Below are 15,551 nucleotides of genomic sequence, written 5' to 3'. Positions count from 1 at the left end.
TATATGCTTAATATCTTTCTTTAATTGGAATTATTTGTATATTTTACTGCGTTTATTTTTATTTAGCAATAGCTCTTAGAAACTTCATGTCAGGACAAAATAGTAGTGATTCATACTTAAAAGTCAGAGAATGAGGATAATTTCTACTTAATTAAAAAACTTAAGAATATAAAACCTTCTATTTATATAACCTTAATTCACTTAATGAACTCTTATTATTACAGTCCAAATAAATCACCTTCAAGGTAGTTTTATGCTTTTATGTCTAACTGTTTTAAGTTAGATTTATAAAATGGTCAAAGATAAGGATTCAACACATCTTTCTCTCTCAGATTCTACTGTGGTGCTTGAATCCTTAATATAAAGTTAATAAATATCTCTCTGTAGGATTTGTCAGCCTCTCTAGAAGCAGTGTATGGACAAGCCAAAGAGGGGACAGACTCTGAAGAAATACTTAAGAAATTTTATGATTGGAAGTGTGATAAAAGAGAAGAAATCACCAGTGTTAGAAGTGAAACAGAGGTTTCTCTGCAGCGTCTCGTATCATGGTTCCAGAGTACCTTAAAGGTAGTAAGAGTTGTTGCCCGGTGGTGACATAGCATAAACCAAGGACTTTGTGTGTATGTATTTTAATTTTCCATGTGTGACTTACTTTTTTTCGGAAAGAGAGAAGGAGAGAGAGATGAAAAGGGAATGAAATATGAGTGAGCATATGAATGAGAATGCTAGGATGGAAGAGTGAGGAGTTTATATGTTTATATTCTCTGTTTAGGACATATGTGAAAACACTGTTAATCAAGCTACAGGTGTAAGATAGTATTGGTGAAGTTCATTGTAAGTGTATATTTTATTTATAGCTGTAGTGTAGAGATAGGGTATATGCTTTAGAGGGTAGTAGTGCTTTCCTCCCCCCGCCTTTTTTTTGGTTTCTTTTTTAGCAAGATATACGTGCTTTCACATTAGTTGGCTAATAATCATGTTTACAGTGATGTTTGGCAGTATTTAAATCTTTTAAGTTACCGTTTTCTTAAATATCTTAAAGATACATAAAATAAATGGGGAACATTAGTTTCAGCTGATATTAGGTAGTAATTAGAAAAGATGTTTTCTGTATGTATTTTTTAGTTCTTGTTTATTATTGTGAAAACACCATGTAATTTTCCAAAAGGCCTGAAGACATGTGGTTTTGTATAATGTACCAGAACCCTAATTAAATTTTGGACTATTTTTGTTTGTTTGTTTGTTTTTGATTCTCTGTTCTTCTCTCTGCTTTACACCTTCCTGAGCAAGGGCAAGGACACTTACATGTCATGTATCTCTCTGTGTGAATAATTTCCAAAAACTCATTTCTCGCTTGTTTTGGAAAAAAACTTAATGTCTAGTTACTTCTAGAATTCTTTGTTTCTGGTACTTTCTTATAGATACATTAACATAACTAAATTATTTCTTTGTCTTCATTTGTTATTGGTGGTAATTGTCTATTTAGGTTAAGTACCCGTTATCCTTTTCTTTCACCTCCATAGCTGTTTCCCAAATCTAGATCTCCATAGTCACAAACGTGAACCTCTGAAATCAGGGTGACTGCTTGTGACCTTTACATTCTGTATTATGATTGGGCCCCTGATTTCATTCTGTTGAACCCCTTAAACTAAGTACCTTAGTTTTCCTAATGAGATGGAAACTGTCGGGGCTTAATCTTTAAATCTTTAGGTTGTTAAATTCTGGGGGGACATCATTAAGTATCAGGTATAATCATACCCCTAGTATGAAGGCTGACATTGTCTGCCCACTGCTTGTCAGATTTAAACTTGCCACCTATGCAGTCAAGGTTCTTTACCAGTTTTTAGTCAGACTGCCTCTTGTACTATTTCCCCAAACCATCTTGCTCTTGTTCATGTTTTTTGTCTTACTTTTCCTCTGTGTTGTCCTCTCATCTCTTAGTAACCTCTCATCTCTTAGTGATGTGTGTATACCTTTTCTTTTCTGGTGCATAGGTTTTATTAGGGTCATACTTTATCTTTCTTGTGTTTATTTTGCCTGCATTGTCCAGTGCATAGGCTAATGCTTTGCTCCAGGACACAATACTAATCAAAATCGTTAAATGAGATACTTCATGTTTTTATTTTTGCAAATAAGGCCTTTGATCTCTCTGTGGAAGAATCACTGACTTCTGAAGACACAATTGGTAATATTGATGAACTCCTGGAGAACACTGAGTCAAGTGTCTGCAAAGAGCTAGAGATATCTCTCATTGTGAGTATTGCTCTCCTTTATTGCCTCCTTTGAAGCGAAATGGTTTCTCTTGCTAGTTGGAGAGTGTTGACTGGTCTTAGCTTTCCTTGTAAAGATCTGTTTGAAATAGTAACACTGTTAAGTTCTAATTCAAACATAATATGAAGACTTATTCTTCCATATGCTGGTATTTTTTTTTTCTTTTGTCTTTTTAGGGCCGCACCCGTGGCATATGGAGGTTCCCAGGCTAGGGGTCCAATCGGAGCTATAGCTGCTGGCCTACGCCAGAGCCACAGCAACTCGGGATCTGAGCCGAGTCTGTGACCTACACCACAGCTCACAGCAGTGCCAGATCCTTAACCCACTGAGTGAGGCCAGGGATCGAACCCACAACATCATGGTTCCTATTTGGATTCGTTTCCTCTGTGCCATGACGGGAACTCCGTATTTTCACTTTAATGTGGTATTTCACATTAAAAAAATAAAATCTAATGTTTAATTTTAGGAAAACTGTTAATCTGAGTGTATTAGCTTTCTTTAGCATTTGATTTTTGAGTTCATCATGCTCAGTGACTGTAACATGATATACTTTAGTAGCGTTTGTGAAAGCTTAAACTTCAGCTGAGAGAGAGCTCTTGGAAGTGGATGCAGAAGATTGACTAGTATATGTTCTCTATTGCTGTGTAAAGTTAAAAATTAGTGTAGCTCCTCGATAGAGTGTTTTGTGATGTTAATATTGCTCTCTCAGACTCTTAACCAGTTTTTTAGGCTGCTTACTAAAGTCTCAATGGTAATGTTCTTTATTTTGCTTGATTTTCTTTACCTTTTATGGTTTTATAAAGATTGGCATTAAAAAATACATATGTATTACTTCATTTCCCATTGTCAGGTAATCCCTTTTTAGAGGGTTTTGTCAGGTTTGATTGTAGAAATGATCGTTAATAATTTCTAAAAATAAAGTCTTGAAATTCTCTGTATTGTTTAGTTCTTATGTTTAGTGTAGTGGTCTCCCTGATGTCCTTTAGCTGTCTCCTTCAGACAGCTTTAAGAATACTAGTGTTGTGGGAATAAAATGTCCCACGCAGACTTCTTTGACATCAGTTTCTCTTCTCTTAGAAAAGGGTTTATGTTTAAGAAATACTCTGAAATAGGTATAGAAATTGATTAGAGGCATCATTTAGACGCCTCTCTGTTGCTACTGCGGATTTTACCTACTTCGTACTCCGTTGTATGTAGTTCTTTGTGTCTGGTTTCATTTAGGAGCAAGGTGATGCCGACAAGGAGATCATTTTCAATACGTATAGCCAAGTACTGCAGAGGATCCATTCAGAGGAAAGGCTCATTGCCACGGTACAGTCCAAGTACAAGGACAGTGTCGAGGTTGGATTATGCTTTATTTTGTTGGTTTTATAGATGGATGCTTTGAAAATCTTAATACTTAAACTTTTCTCAAGTAGTTTCATTCCCAGTGTATAGGTAAATTATTTACTATTACTAGAAAAAAACCGCTGCAATCATTGTTAGCTGGTATATAATTCACCTTGTAGTGGAAATGGCAGTTTCATTGATGTATTGAGACTTTTTAATTGTCTTAAAGCTTTGATTTTCTTATGTCCTTTAAAACATAAATTTTATTTTCTTTTTGCCTATGCAAGTTTATAGTAGAGAACTTAACTATATGCAGAAAAATAAGAAAAAGTAATAAACCAATGACTGTAATCCCCTTAATTTAAGAGATAATCACTGCTGGTTTCAGAGTATGTCCTTTTTGAATGGCAGCTTAGGTGTGTGTGTGAGTCTTATGTGCAATGCATCATTTCGTAAGCCATTCTGAAAATGTTTTCTTCATTTAATGGTGTACTGTAAACGTTTTCTCATATGATGAATAATTCCTGTGTTCTCTCATTTTGAGTGAGCAAAACATCAACTCTTGCATAGATGTACAACATTATTTAAACCTTTTATCTGTGTTAGATGGTAAGGTTATTTCTAATTTTTTTCACCATAAATAACACTGTATGTAATTTTGATACATAATTTTGGGTGTAGTTCCTCAAATAGATTCTTTAAAATTGTTAATCACTAAATCAAAAGGAATGAACATTTTTAAAATTTGATACATATAGTCAGACTGGTTTTAGGGAAGGTAATTTCAATTTACATCCTCACTATTCCAATTTGCATTCTCTCCAGTTTGCAAAGTGTCTTGCTGTATGTCTCAGCTTGAAATAATTTTTATTTTTCTCCTTTGATTGCTGGAGCCATATCTTAATTTTTTCTGCCTTTTTTAGGGCCCCACCTGTGGCATATGGAGGTTCCCAGGCTAGGGGTCCATTTGGAGCTGTAGCTGCTGGCCTACACCACAGCCATAGTGATACGGGATCCTTAACCCACTGAGCGAGGCCAGGGATTGAACCCATGTCCTCATGGATATCAGTAGGGTTCTTTAACCGTTGAGCCATGATGGGAACTCCATGGAGCGATACTCTTCTAAAAAGGTACATGGATAATTAAGAAATCAGTGGATAGAATTGTTTTGTTGAAAATGGTGGAATTTCTTATTTCAGTCTGAACTTAGTAAAAATGAGTTGAATCTTAATAGAGAAATAATAAGAGGTCAGAAAGTGACTGATCTAAATACATGTTGTTGTCTGTGTTTGAAAATATAACGGTTCTTTCTCTCACTTAGTTTAAGAAGCAGGTTATTGAATGTTTAAATGAGAGCCCCAACGTGGATCACTTGCTGTCCATTAAAAAGACACTGAAAAGCTTGAAGGCTCGACTGAGATGGAAATTAGTTGAAAAGAATAATTTGGAAGAAGTAAGGAAAACAGTTGGTTCTTAACTGACCTCTAAGTTACCTCATTTTGTGTGGGCTCTGCTTCATAAAAGTAATGCATAAATATGCTTTTTAAAATTATTCACATTTTGCTTTATATATTTTATCTTTTTCCCTTTGTGTAAATAAAATTATTACATTGGTAGTGTAAACATTTTCCCATGTCATTAAATGTTTTTAAAAACATTGTACATAGTTGCCTTGTTTAAAAGTCATGTAAACATTTTAGAATAATTTATAGAACTCTTTTGTAAATGTCTATAATAATACACACCTACTCCATGCTGCAGAATGGTGACTTACTCCCCCAAAGGTAGAGTTTTGTCATAAAGTTACTTCACAGATCATGATGTCTTTTGTTAACTCTCTGAGTGGCTGGACTTAGTATTTCTTGCAAATATTTCAAGTTGTTTTCATGTTATAACTGAACTGGAAGGATCGGGACACTTTATTTATTTATTTATTTATTTTTTGTCTTTTTGCCATTTCTTGGGCCGCTCCCACGGCATATGGAGGTTCCCAGGCTAGGGGTCGAATTGGAGCTGCAGCCACCGGCCTACACCAGAGCCACAGCAACGCAGGATCCGAGCCGAGTCTGTGACCTACACCACAGCTCACGGCAACGCCGGATCCTTAACCCACTAAACAAGGGCAGGGACCGAACCCGCAACCTCATGATTCCTAGTTGGATTTGTTAACCACTGTGCCATGACGGGAACTCCCGGGACACTTTTTTTTTTAAAGTTTTATTGAAGTATAGTTGATTCACAAGGTTGTGATAGTTTGAGTCTGTTTCTGTTCAGCAAGCAAGTTCATTTGTACTTTTTTTAAGATTCTGTATATAAGTGATATCATAAAATGTTTGCCTCTCACTGTGTGACTAACCTCACTTAGTATGATAATTTCTAGGTCCATTCATGTTACTGCAAATGGCATTATTTCATTCTTTTTTATGGCTGAGTAATATTCCATTGTATGTATGTACCACAATTTCTTTATCCATTCTTTTGTTGATGGACATTTAGGTTGCCTCTATGTCTTGGCTATTGTAAATAATACTGCCCAATATGCATTGGGGTACATGTATCTTTTCGAATCATGGTTTTCTCCTGATAGATGCCCAGGAGTGGGATTGCTGGATCATATGGTAATTCTGTTTCTAGTTTTTGAGGAACCTCTGTACTGTTTTACATAGTGATTGCACCCATTTGCATTCCTGCCAACAGGGTAAGAGGGTTGTCTTTTCTTCAAACCCTCTCCAGCATTTATTTTTTATAGACTTTTTGATGATGGATATTGTGGCTGGTGTAAGGTGGTACCTCATAGGAGTTTTAACTTGCATTTCTCAGAATTAGGACATTTTAAACTGGGCTAACCTCCTTTAGGCTTGAAGCTTTGTGAATAAACTGGCACTCTTTGGTCCCTTGAGGATTTGATTTAAATTTCAAAGGGATTTACATTATATCTTAATCCAATTTGAATTCACTTTCTTCCTCTTTGGAGCATTTAATTATGGATTGGAACTAATTTAGTAGTTTAAGATTTTTCTAGTTTTATCCTACTCTGTGCTCTGGGGAATAGGGTCTTTTTAATTTTTTTTTTTAACTTTGGTAGAAATTTATCCAACTTTGAATACGTGTACCTTTTAAGGTGATGTATTTATCATCATTAGAGTTTTATAGAGTCTTTGTGAGTCCTACATTGTTTTTCCTCTAGTGGATATGCCACATGTTTATACTGATTTTTTTAAAAAATCAAATCTTACGTAGAAAAAAAATTCCAGGGACTTTAATTGTATTCTGGTTTCTATTCTTGACATTTACTCTATGGTGGCAGTTGGTCATCTTAGAGAAAATCTGCAGCAGATTAAGAGATAAGAAAAATATGTGTAATTGATTTTTTTTTTTTTTTTTTTTTTTTTAGTCTTTTTGCCTTTTCTAGGACCGCTCCCATGGCATATGGAGATTCCCAGGCTAGGGGTCTCACCGGAGCTGTACCCACCGGCCTACACCAGAGCCACAGCAATGCTGGATCGGAGCTGCATCTGCAACCTACACCACAGCTCATGGGCAACGCCAGATCCTTGACTCACTGAGCAAGGGCAACCTCATGGTTCCTAGTGGGATTCGTTAACTGTTGCGCCACGACGGGAACTCCTGTGTAATTGATTTTATAATGACCTTTTTATAATTCCTTTTTGTATGTTTTGGAAAATACAGTGCTAGAATAAACTAATAAATATTAATTTTTGATAGGTGTTATGAGGGTCTGTTATATTTAGGTATAGAAGGATACATGGAAATTAGAGTGATTTGCTGCTGGAGTCACGTTAATTCTTACTAGAAAGACTTGTTTTCAATCTAATAAGCCTATAAGGTCACTTTTTTTCTTTCTGATTTAAGTCTGATGACCATGACGGATCTGAGATTGAGATAATAAAGCAAGAAATAACTCAATTGCGGAATAGTGTCTTTCAGGAAATTTATCATGAGCAGGAGGAATATGTAAGTATTTGATTCTCTGAAATTTTGAATTAGTTTTTACTTTAGAAGTTGAATACAAATATTCATTTTTATGAATTGGACTGTAATCACAAAGCTGAAGATTATGTTGGTATAGTTATGTTGGCATAGTAATGTTTACGTGATTTTAGAAATTGATTTCTGATGATAAAATAATTCATAAAAATTATACCAAGTGTGAAAATTACAGAAAGTTATAAAGAAGAAAAAACATCATCTGTAACTTTGCCACTCAGTAGTAAGTAGTATAATCACGTTTAACTTTTGATTAACTTCCTTTTAGTTTTCTTTCTGCTTGTTTTTTCAGGAATTGATGTTATAGTACAAACACTTTTGCATACTGCTTGTTTCATATTTAACATAAAGCCTAAATATTTTTTAAATTAAAACCTCTATGAACATCATTTTAAGCATAAAACTTCAATGAAAACGTTAATAGGGTACCATAATTTAGTTGAAGAATATAACAAAGTTACTTGGTTTTAGGGGGAAGTTCTACCACTAATTTTTGTGACTTTGGGAGAGTCAGTTACATATTTTATATTTAAAATGGAAAGAATATTGTATTTTATGTTTCAGGGATGTTATGGGAAGGAAGTGAGGTGAGAAACAGTGCTCTGAAAAAAAAATACCATGATAATAGTAGGCACTGTGAGTGATATGCATTATTTAGCAAACTTCTCTGTGTGCTTCATTATTCACTTTCTGAACCTTGAATAGAATAGCTGTCTTCAGGACCTTGAACAGTATCTAGAAGTTTTATTGAATAAACATGTGATAAATGATTTTTCTAACTATTCTCAATTTTTACATTGCTTCAAAGTAGCTTTCGTAGAGCTACATGTTCATTTTTTCTTTCAAGGCTTTTATGGTTTTTTTCCTTCTGAAATGAAATAGCCAATATTTTAAAATGCTACTGTGTTCTTGATATTTTGAGAAATAGTGACAGTTCTATTACTCAAATCGGTTTTTCATCAAACTTTTTCATTTTAACTTGGAAGTGAATATGTGTTTTTGTCTTTTTTTTTCTTTGTCTTTTGAGGGCCACACCCACAGCATATGGATGTTCCCATACTATGGGTTGAATTGGAGCTACAGCTGCCAACCTACGCCACAGACGTAGGATCAAAGCCGAGTTTGCGACCTACACCACAGCTCACAGCAATGCTGAATCCTTAACCCACTGAGCAAGGCGAGGGATCGAACCGCACCCTCATGGTTCCTAGTTGTAGTTGTTTCCACTGAGCCACGACGGGAACTTGGGAAGTGATTATGGACTTTGACCTTAGGCAAGATTTTATGCCTGTATATGTATAATAAGCTTAAAATTGGTAATTAAGTTTCTCTTCTGTTAGTAAGATGATAATTTAGATCCAAGATGACTCTTGGTTTTCATTTGATGTTTCTTGTAATAGAAGGCAAAATCAGTAAATATATATTTTATGAGGTTATAGATCTTATTAGATTATGTATCTTATTAGATATATAATAAGGGAGATACCAACGTATCATAATTGAATACACAATGATCTGTAATAAAAAATGATTTTTTAAATTTAGGAGAAGCTGACTAGCTTGGTAAAGAAATGGTTCCCTGAGCTTCCTCTGCTTCATCCTGAAATAGGATTACTCAAGTACATGGTAAGCTTTGTTTCCCCTTGGAATTACTCTTCTACAGAGAGCAGGATTGATGCTGTCCAGTCTGTCTAGTAGTATGTAATTAATTGTGTTGCTTGTTTAAAAGTGCTGGGATTGTTGGAATTCTTCAATTTGTAACAAAAACTTGTGTCTAGAACTCTGGTGGTCTTCTTACGATGAGCTTGGAAAGGGATCTTCTTGATACTGAGCCCATGAAGGAACTTAGCAGCAAGCGTCCTTTGGTATGTTCTGAGGTTGACGGGCAGATAATTCTTTTAAAGGTAAGTTTAAGTTCTTTGGACTAGTGGCAGAAGTATGAAGTGGAGTGGTAGTGTTATTTTTCAGGAAAGTAAAGACCCACTGCTTATTTTATAAATTAAATGAATTGACGGGTATGGTGACTGTGCTTCTAGTTTTGTTGCCAGAACTAATTTTGAATTGAAAGTTTCCCTCATTTCCCCAAATAGTGTATGTTTTTAGTAGGATATACTTGCTTTCCCTTTTTTTGAGTGAACTTACTACGTTCCAGCCAAGAGCCTTTTAAAGTTTGTTTTTCTTGTATTTCTCTTTGAAATCTCAACTGTTTTCCCAACACAGCCTTCCCTTCTTTGATTTCTTCTCTTCATTGACCAGGGGAACTGTTAGTCATAACAGGATAATTAATTTGGCCTTAGTGGGTACGTACTGTAGAATGTATATTAAGTTTCAGGTAGAATAGTTCTTCCCTTTGTAAATTATATCATTTAAAGCAGATAGAAAAAGTATTTATATAATTGAAAATAAATGTAAATATAATTTAAGTGAGATTTTTAATTTTGGATTTACCAATTCTTTTTTTTTTTTTGGTTATAAGGGCTATTCTGTGGATGTTGATACAGAAGCCAGGGTGATTCAGAGAGCAGCAGCCTATCACAGAGCTTGGAAAGAAGCTAAAGAACAGTCTGGGTTGCTACCATTGATATTCCTATTTTTATGTAAGGTAAAGTTTTTAAGCTAATCTGCTTGCAGAAAACATTTTATTTAAAATATATTCTAGCACCAAGCTTTAGAGAAGTAAATCATTTATTTATTTGTTTATTGAAGTGTATAATTGATTTACAATATTGTGTTAGTTTCAGGTGTACAGCCTAGTGATTGAGTATTTTTGTAGGTTATATTCCATTATAAAATAATGGGTATAATTACCTGTCTATACAGTAAATCCTTATTGCTTATCTATTTATATATAACAATTTGTATCTGTCAATTCATGCCCCTGATTTGTCCCTTCCACTTTTCCTCTCCCCTTTGGTAACCACATATTTGTTTTCTATGTCTGTGAGTCTGTTTCTGTTTTGAATATAAGTTCATTTGTATTACTTTTTTAGGCTTCATGTGTAAGTGATATCATATAATATTTTCCTTTTTCTTACTTATCTCACTAAGTATTATGTTCTCTAGGTCCATCTGTGTTGTTGCAAATGACAGTATTTCTTTTTTTTTTTTTTTTGTCTTTTTGCTTTTTCTAGGGCCGCTCCCACAGCGTATGGAGGTTCCCAGGCTAGGGGTCTAATTGGAGCTGTAGCCGCCACCCTACACCACGGCCACAGCAACGCAGGATCTGAGCCATGTCTTTGACCTACACCACAGCTCATGGCAACGCTGGATCCTTAACCCACTGAGCAAGGCCAGGGATTGTACCTGCGTCTTTATGGATACTAGTTAGATTGGTTTCCACTGAGCCATGAGAGGAACTCCTATTTCACTTTTTTTAAATGACTGTTATCCCATTGTGTGTTTATGTATACATGTGTACACACACACACACCCCCACGCCCCCACACACCCAACATTTTCTTTATCTAGTCATCTGTTGATAGGCATAGGTCACGTCCAAGTCTTGGCTATTATAAATGGTGTGTTAGAAACATTAGGGTGCATATATCTTTTAGAGTAAGGTTTTTTTTTTTTTTTTTTTTTCCTGGTTGTATATCTAGGAGTGGAATTTCTGGATCATGTGGTAGTTCTATTATTAGTTTTTAAGGACCCTCCAAAGTATTCTTCATAGTGGCTGCACCAATTTACATTTCTGCCAACAGTGAAGGAGGGTTCCTTTTCCTCTGTGTCTTCTCCAAAATTTGTTATTTGTGGATTTCTTGATGATAGCTGTTCTAACAGGTGTTAGGTGATATCTCATTGTGGTTTTGATTTGCATTTTTATGATAATTAGTGATGTTGAACATCTTTCTATGTGTTTTTGACTATTTGTCTCCTTGAGAAATACATCTATTCATGTCTTTGGCCCATTTTTTGATTTTTTTTTTATACTAAGTTGTATGAGCTATTTGTATATTTTCGATATCAGCTCCGTGTTAGTCACTTTATTTACGAATATTTACTAATACCTTCTCCCATTCTGTAGGTTGTCTTTTCACTTTGCGGGTGGTTTCCTTTGTTGTGCAAAAGCTTTTAATTAGACAGTCTTTTCAATAAGTGATGCTGGGAAAGCTGGACTGCAACATGTAGAACATTGCCTCATACCACGTACAAAAATAAATGCAAAAGAGTTTAAAGATCTAAATGTAAGACATGAAACCATAAAACTGGAAGAGAAGATAGATGAAACACTCTTTGACATAAATTTTAGCAATATTTCCTTGTATCAGTCTCCCAAGGCAAAAGAAATAAAAGCAAAAATAAACAAATGGGACCTAACTAAATTTAAAAGCTTTTGCACAGAAGAGAAGTAATTCATTCCAGAAAAGTTATTTTGTACAATCATTGTATCCTAAAAATACATTGAATTTTTCACCTTGAGTCTCATTCTCTGTTTTACTTCTCAGTCTGATCCTATGGCTTATCTGATGGTCCCATACTACCCTAGAGCAAATCTGAGGGCTATTCAATCCAGCATGCCTTTAACTTCAGAAGTAAGTAAAAAACTTACTTTGCATGGGTGTATTAAATTAGAAAATAACAATTTCGATTCATGTTATTCTAGTTAATTGTCAGATCAGCCCTGTGATATGATGTGAGTTATCCCCTTATATAAAGATTAGAAAAATGAGGCTCATAGAGATTAAAGCGACTTGCATAGGGTTCTTCCAGAGGGGAAATTAGGTCCTTTTGGCACCAAATCCTATGCTTATGACTACTAAGCATGCTATGTGTAAACTGTATAGCATAGGACGTAGAATTATAAGTATTTAAGTGATTGCTTTAATTTCTATTGTAAATATGAATTAGTAATAATAAAGGATGCTCTGATTCTTTCTACCCAGTAGCACTATTTGAGTCTCTTTTTCTTTTCTCGAAGCGTTATGGTCATTACTTGTAATCAAGTCTTCTTAGAGACTGTATTCGCTAACTCATGTATATGTATGATGTCACCAGTTAAATAATCAGGGCTTCTGGCCTTAAAAGGCTCACTTGGAGGAAGCTTTTGTCACTTCTGGAGGAGTCTTAATTCCAGAAAAGCTTCCGTCATAACACATCTCGACTTCCTGACTTCTTTTGCGTGTGCTTGTCTGTAGGAGGCTTTGAAGGTGATGAAAGGTGTCGCGCAGGGTCTGCATACCTTGCACAAGGCCGACATCATTCACGGAGCACTTCATCAGAACAACGTTTTTGCTTTAAACCGTCAGCAAGGAATTGTTGGAGATTTTGACTTCACCAAATCTGTGGTAAAATACAGTGGTTTTATGAATAAGTTCTAGGCTTAATTTAATGTTATTAGGCAGTAGTTCAGCACTTTGACTTCATATGGTAATTTATTATAAGATCTGTGCCTTCAGTTACGGCATGTCATTTAGTAGGAGACGTTGTGTATTATCAGCTAGGTACTAGAACAAGAGTTTCTAATATTGTGTATTATATTTTTCAACCATAAGTTTTAGGAGCAGTCTGAAATTATAGTCAATGGCATTGACAACCTTGGCATTAATTAATTATTTTATCGTCAGGAAACATTTAATTTCTGGGAACTACACAGGGAAAACTAGGTGGCCATCTCCTGTCTCCCTGTCTGTTGGTGCCCTCCCCCTCAATAGAGTAAATTCAGATATACATGCTTTATTATTTTTTGATTAATGGGCATTTTTAGGAACTAGGGAACCTTGGATTTTTCCATTTAGTTCAAGTGCTGGTTCAACATCATTGGCTGTTAATTTGATACCACATTATCTCAGAAGAGGCAGTTTGTAGGGATAACAATCATCAGACAGTTAAAGAGCATGTTGTGGTTTTTTTCCTTTTTGATAGAATGGGGATTTTCAAAATATGCACAGTCATGAGGGAGCAATTCTCTTTATTGAAATAATAGCTTGATTGGAGTTCCTTGGTGGTCTAGCAGTTAAGGACTTGATGTTGCTGCTGTAGCTTGGGTTTGATCTCTGGCCCAGGAGCTTCTGCATGCTATGGGTATGGCCAAAAAAGAAAAAACACTTTTATTGAGGTGTAATTCACATATCATAATATGTAAAATTCAGTACTAGTTTTTATTTTTTAATTAAAAAAATTTTTTTTCTTTTTAGGGCTGGAGGTGTGGCATATGGAAGTTCTCAGGCTAGAGGTTGAATTGAAGCTGCAGCTGCGGGCCTGCACCACAGTCACGGCAATGAGGGATCCTAGCCTCGTCTGCAACTTACACCACAACTCACAGCAACGCTGGATCCTTAACTCACTGAGTGAGGCCAAGGATTGAACCTGTGTCTTCATGTATACTAGTTGGGTTCGTTACCACTGAGCCATGATGGAGACTGCCTAATTTTTGATATAGTCAAAGTGTTCTGCATCAACCACTGCTAATTCCAGAACATTTTTATCACCCTCAGAAAGAAACCCATACTCATTTGCAGTCACCCCACCCCCGCCCCCATCTTCCTCTGCTTAGTCTCTTGGAAACCACTAATCCGCTTTCTGTCTCTATGGAGTTGCCTATTCTGGACATTTCCTCTAAATGGAATCATACAGTGTGTCGTCTTTTGTGACTGGCTTATTTCATTTTGCACAGTGTTTTCGAGGTTCATCCATGTTGTGGCATGTGTGTGAAATTCATTCCTTTTTTAAAATGCCCAGATAGTATTTCACTATATGGATAGAGCATATTTTGTTTTTACATTCATCAGTTTGTGGGCATTTGAGTGTCCACTTTCCGATTATTATGAATACCATTGCTGTGAACATCAGGATACAGATTTCTCGGGTGTGGACTTGGGTTATATGGTAACTCTGCTTCACATTTCGAGGAAACGCACTGATCCCCAGAGTGGCTGTGCTGCTTTGCGTTTTCATCAGCGAAGTCTGAGGATTCCGGTTTCTCTGCATCCTTGCCAGCATGTTCATGTCTGAGGAGCTCCCTCTGGCTGTGTTGGCCATCGGCACGTCCCGGGATAGTGCCCCCTGGCTGTGCGTGGTTTCAGTGCTTTTCATGCGGTGCTTACAAGGAGGGGAACACGAAAATGGGAAACTCTGATGAAATGCTGGATTAGAGAGGACTTAGGCGAAGTGTATTTGCCAAAGTATTTCTGCTAATTTATTTGAAAATTAGGATAACATCGTAAGAAAAATAACTGAATTGTGAGTTTTAAAAAATTCTCAGTTCTTAGGTAGGGATCCTGGTTAGTTCACCTGTTGAACATCCCTTTTGTATAACTAAGGGTACCATGACGACCCCAAGATATTCTTCCTCCTCGATTTTCAGCTGTTGCTATTTTCTCTAAACATTTTATTTATTTATTTATTTATTTATTTATTATTTTTGGGCTATGGAATTTCCCAGGCCAGGGATTGAATTCAAGCCATAGCTCTGACCTGCAGCGACCCAAGCTGCTGCTGCAGTTGGATCCTTAACCCACTATGCCACAGTGGGAACTCCAGTTTTTAATCTTGATTTAAAATTATTTACTGATTAAACTGCCTTTCACTCCGCATCTCACCATATTCTCAGATTGAAAAATTAACCAGAAAGAGTAATTTGAAAGTAGTATAATTAAGGGCATTGCTTTTCAGACTTTGCAGTGCATGTGACTCTCCTGAGAATCTTGTTAAAACGCACTTTTTAGAAATTGAGGTAAAATTAGTATGTGACATTGTATGTGTCAGGTGTACATAAAATGCAGATTGTTATTCAGCATTTCTGGTCTGGAGATACTGTATTTCTAGCAAGCTCCCAAGTGATACTGTAGCTGCTGGTCTTTGGACCACACTTTGAGAAGCGAGGATAATGATGGGAAGAGAAGATAATTAATACTTGGCGATATGAGCTAAGTATTGTGCTAATTACCTCTACCTTTATGATAACTCTGTCAAGTAGTAACAAATTAATTGATTCGGCTCAAAGA

The 15,551-nt window shown here is 35.8% G+C and overlaps 1 protein-coding gene across 3 annotated transcripts in view; it reads left to right on the top strand.

The window, feature by feature from the left end:
* Nucleotides 1-15,551, top strand: part of STK31 (serine/threonine kinase 31) — a 69,629-nt gene that overhangs the window by 36,204 nt on the left and 17,874 nt on the right. For all 3 annotated transcript variants that reach the window (XM_021078731.1, XM_021078729.1, XM_021078730.1), the window contains 10 exons: nucleotides 388-567; nucleotides 2,137-2,253; nucleotides 3,493-3,612; nucleotides 4,922-5,053; nucleotides 7,474-7,575; nucleotides 9,154-9,234; nucleotides 9,387-9,512; nucleotides 10,085-10,210; nucleotides 12,054-12,140; nucleotides 12,744-12,893. In XM_021078731.1, the coding sequence (XP_020934390.1) occupies nucleotides 388-567; nucleotides 2,137-2,253; nucleotides 3,493-3,612; nucleotides 4,922-5,053; nucleotides 7,474-7,575; nucleotides 9,154-9,234; nucleotides 9,387-9,512; nucleotides 10,085-10,210; nucleotides 12,054-12,140; nucleotides 12,744-12,893 (1,221 nt within the window). The remainder of the gene's footprint in view (nucleotides 1-387; nucleotides 568-2,136; nucleotides 2,254-3,492; nucleotides 3,613-4,921; nucleotides 5,054-7,473; nucleotides 7,576-9,153; nucleotides 9,235-9,386; nucleotides 9,513-10,084; nucleotides 10,211-12,053; nucleotides 12,141-12,743; nucleotides 12,894-15,551) is intronic.

The sequence above is a fragment of the Sus scrofa genome, chromosome 18 (assembly GCF_000003025.6).
Source record: "Sus scrofa isolate TJ Tabasco breed Duroc chromosome 18, Sscrofa11.1, whole genome shotgun sequence".
Taxonomy (NCBI): Eukaryota; Metazoa; Chordata; class Mammalia; order Artiodactyla; family Suidae; genus Sus; species Sus scrofa.
This window is presented reverse-complemented; position numbering and strand designations above follow the sequence as displayed.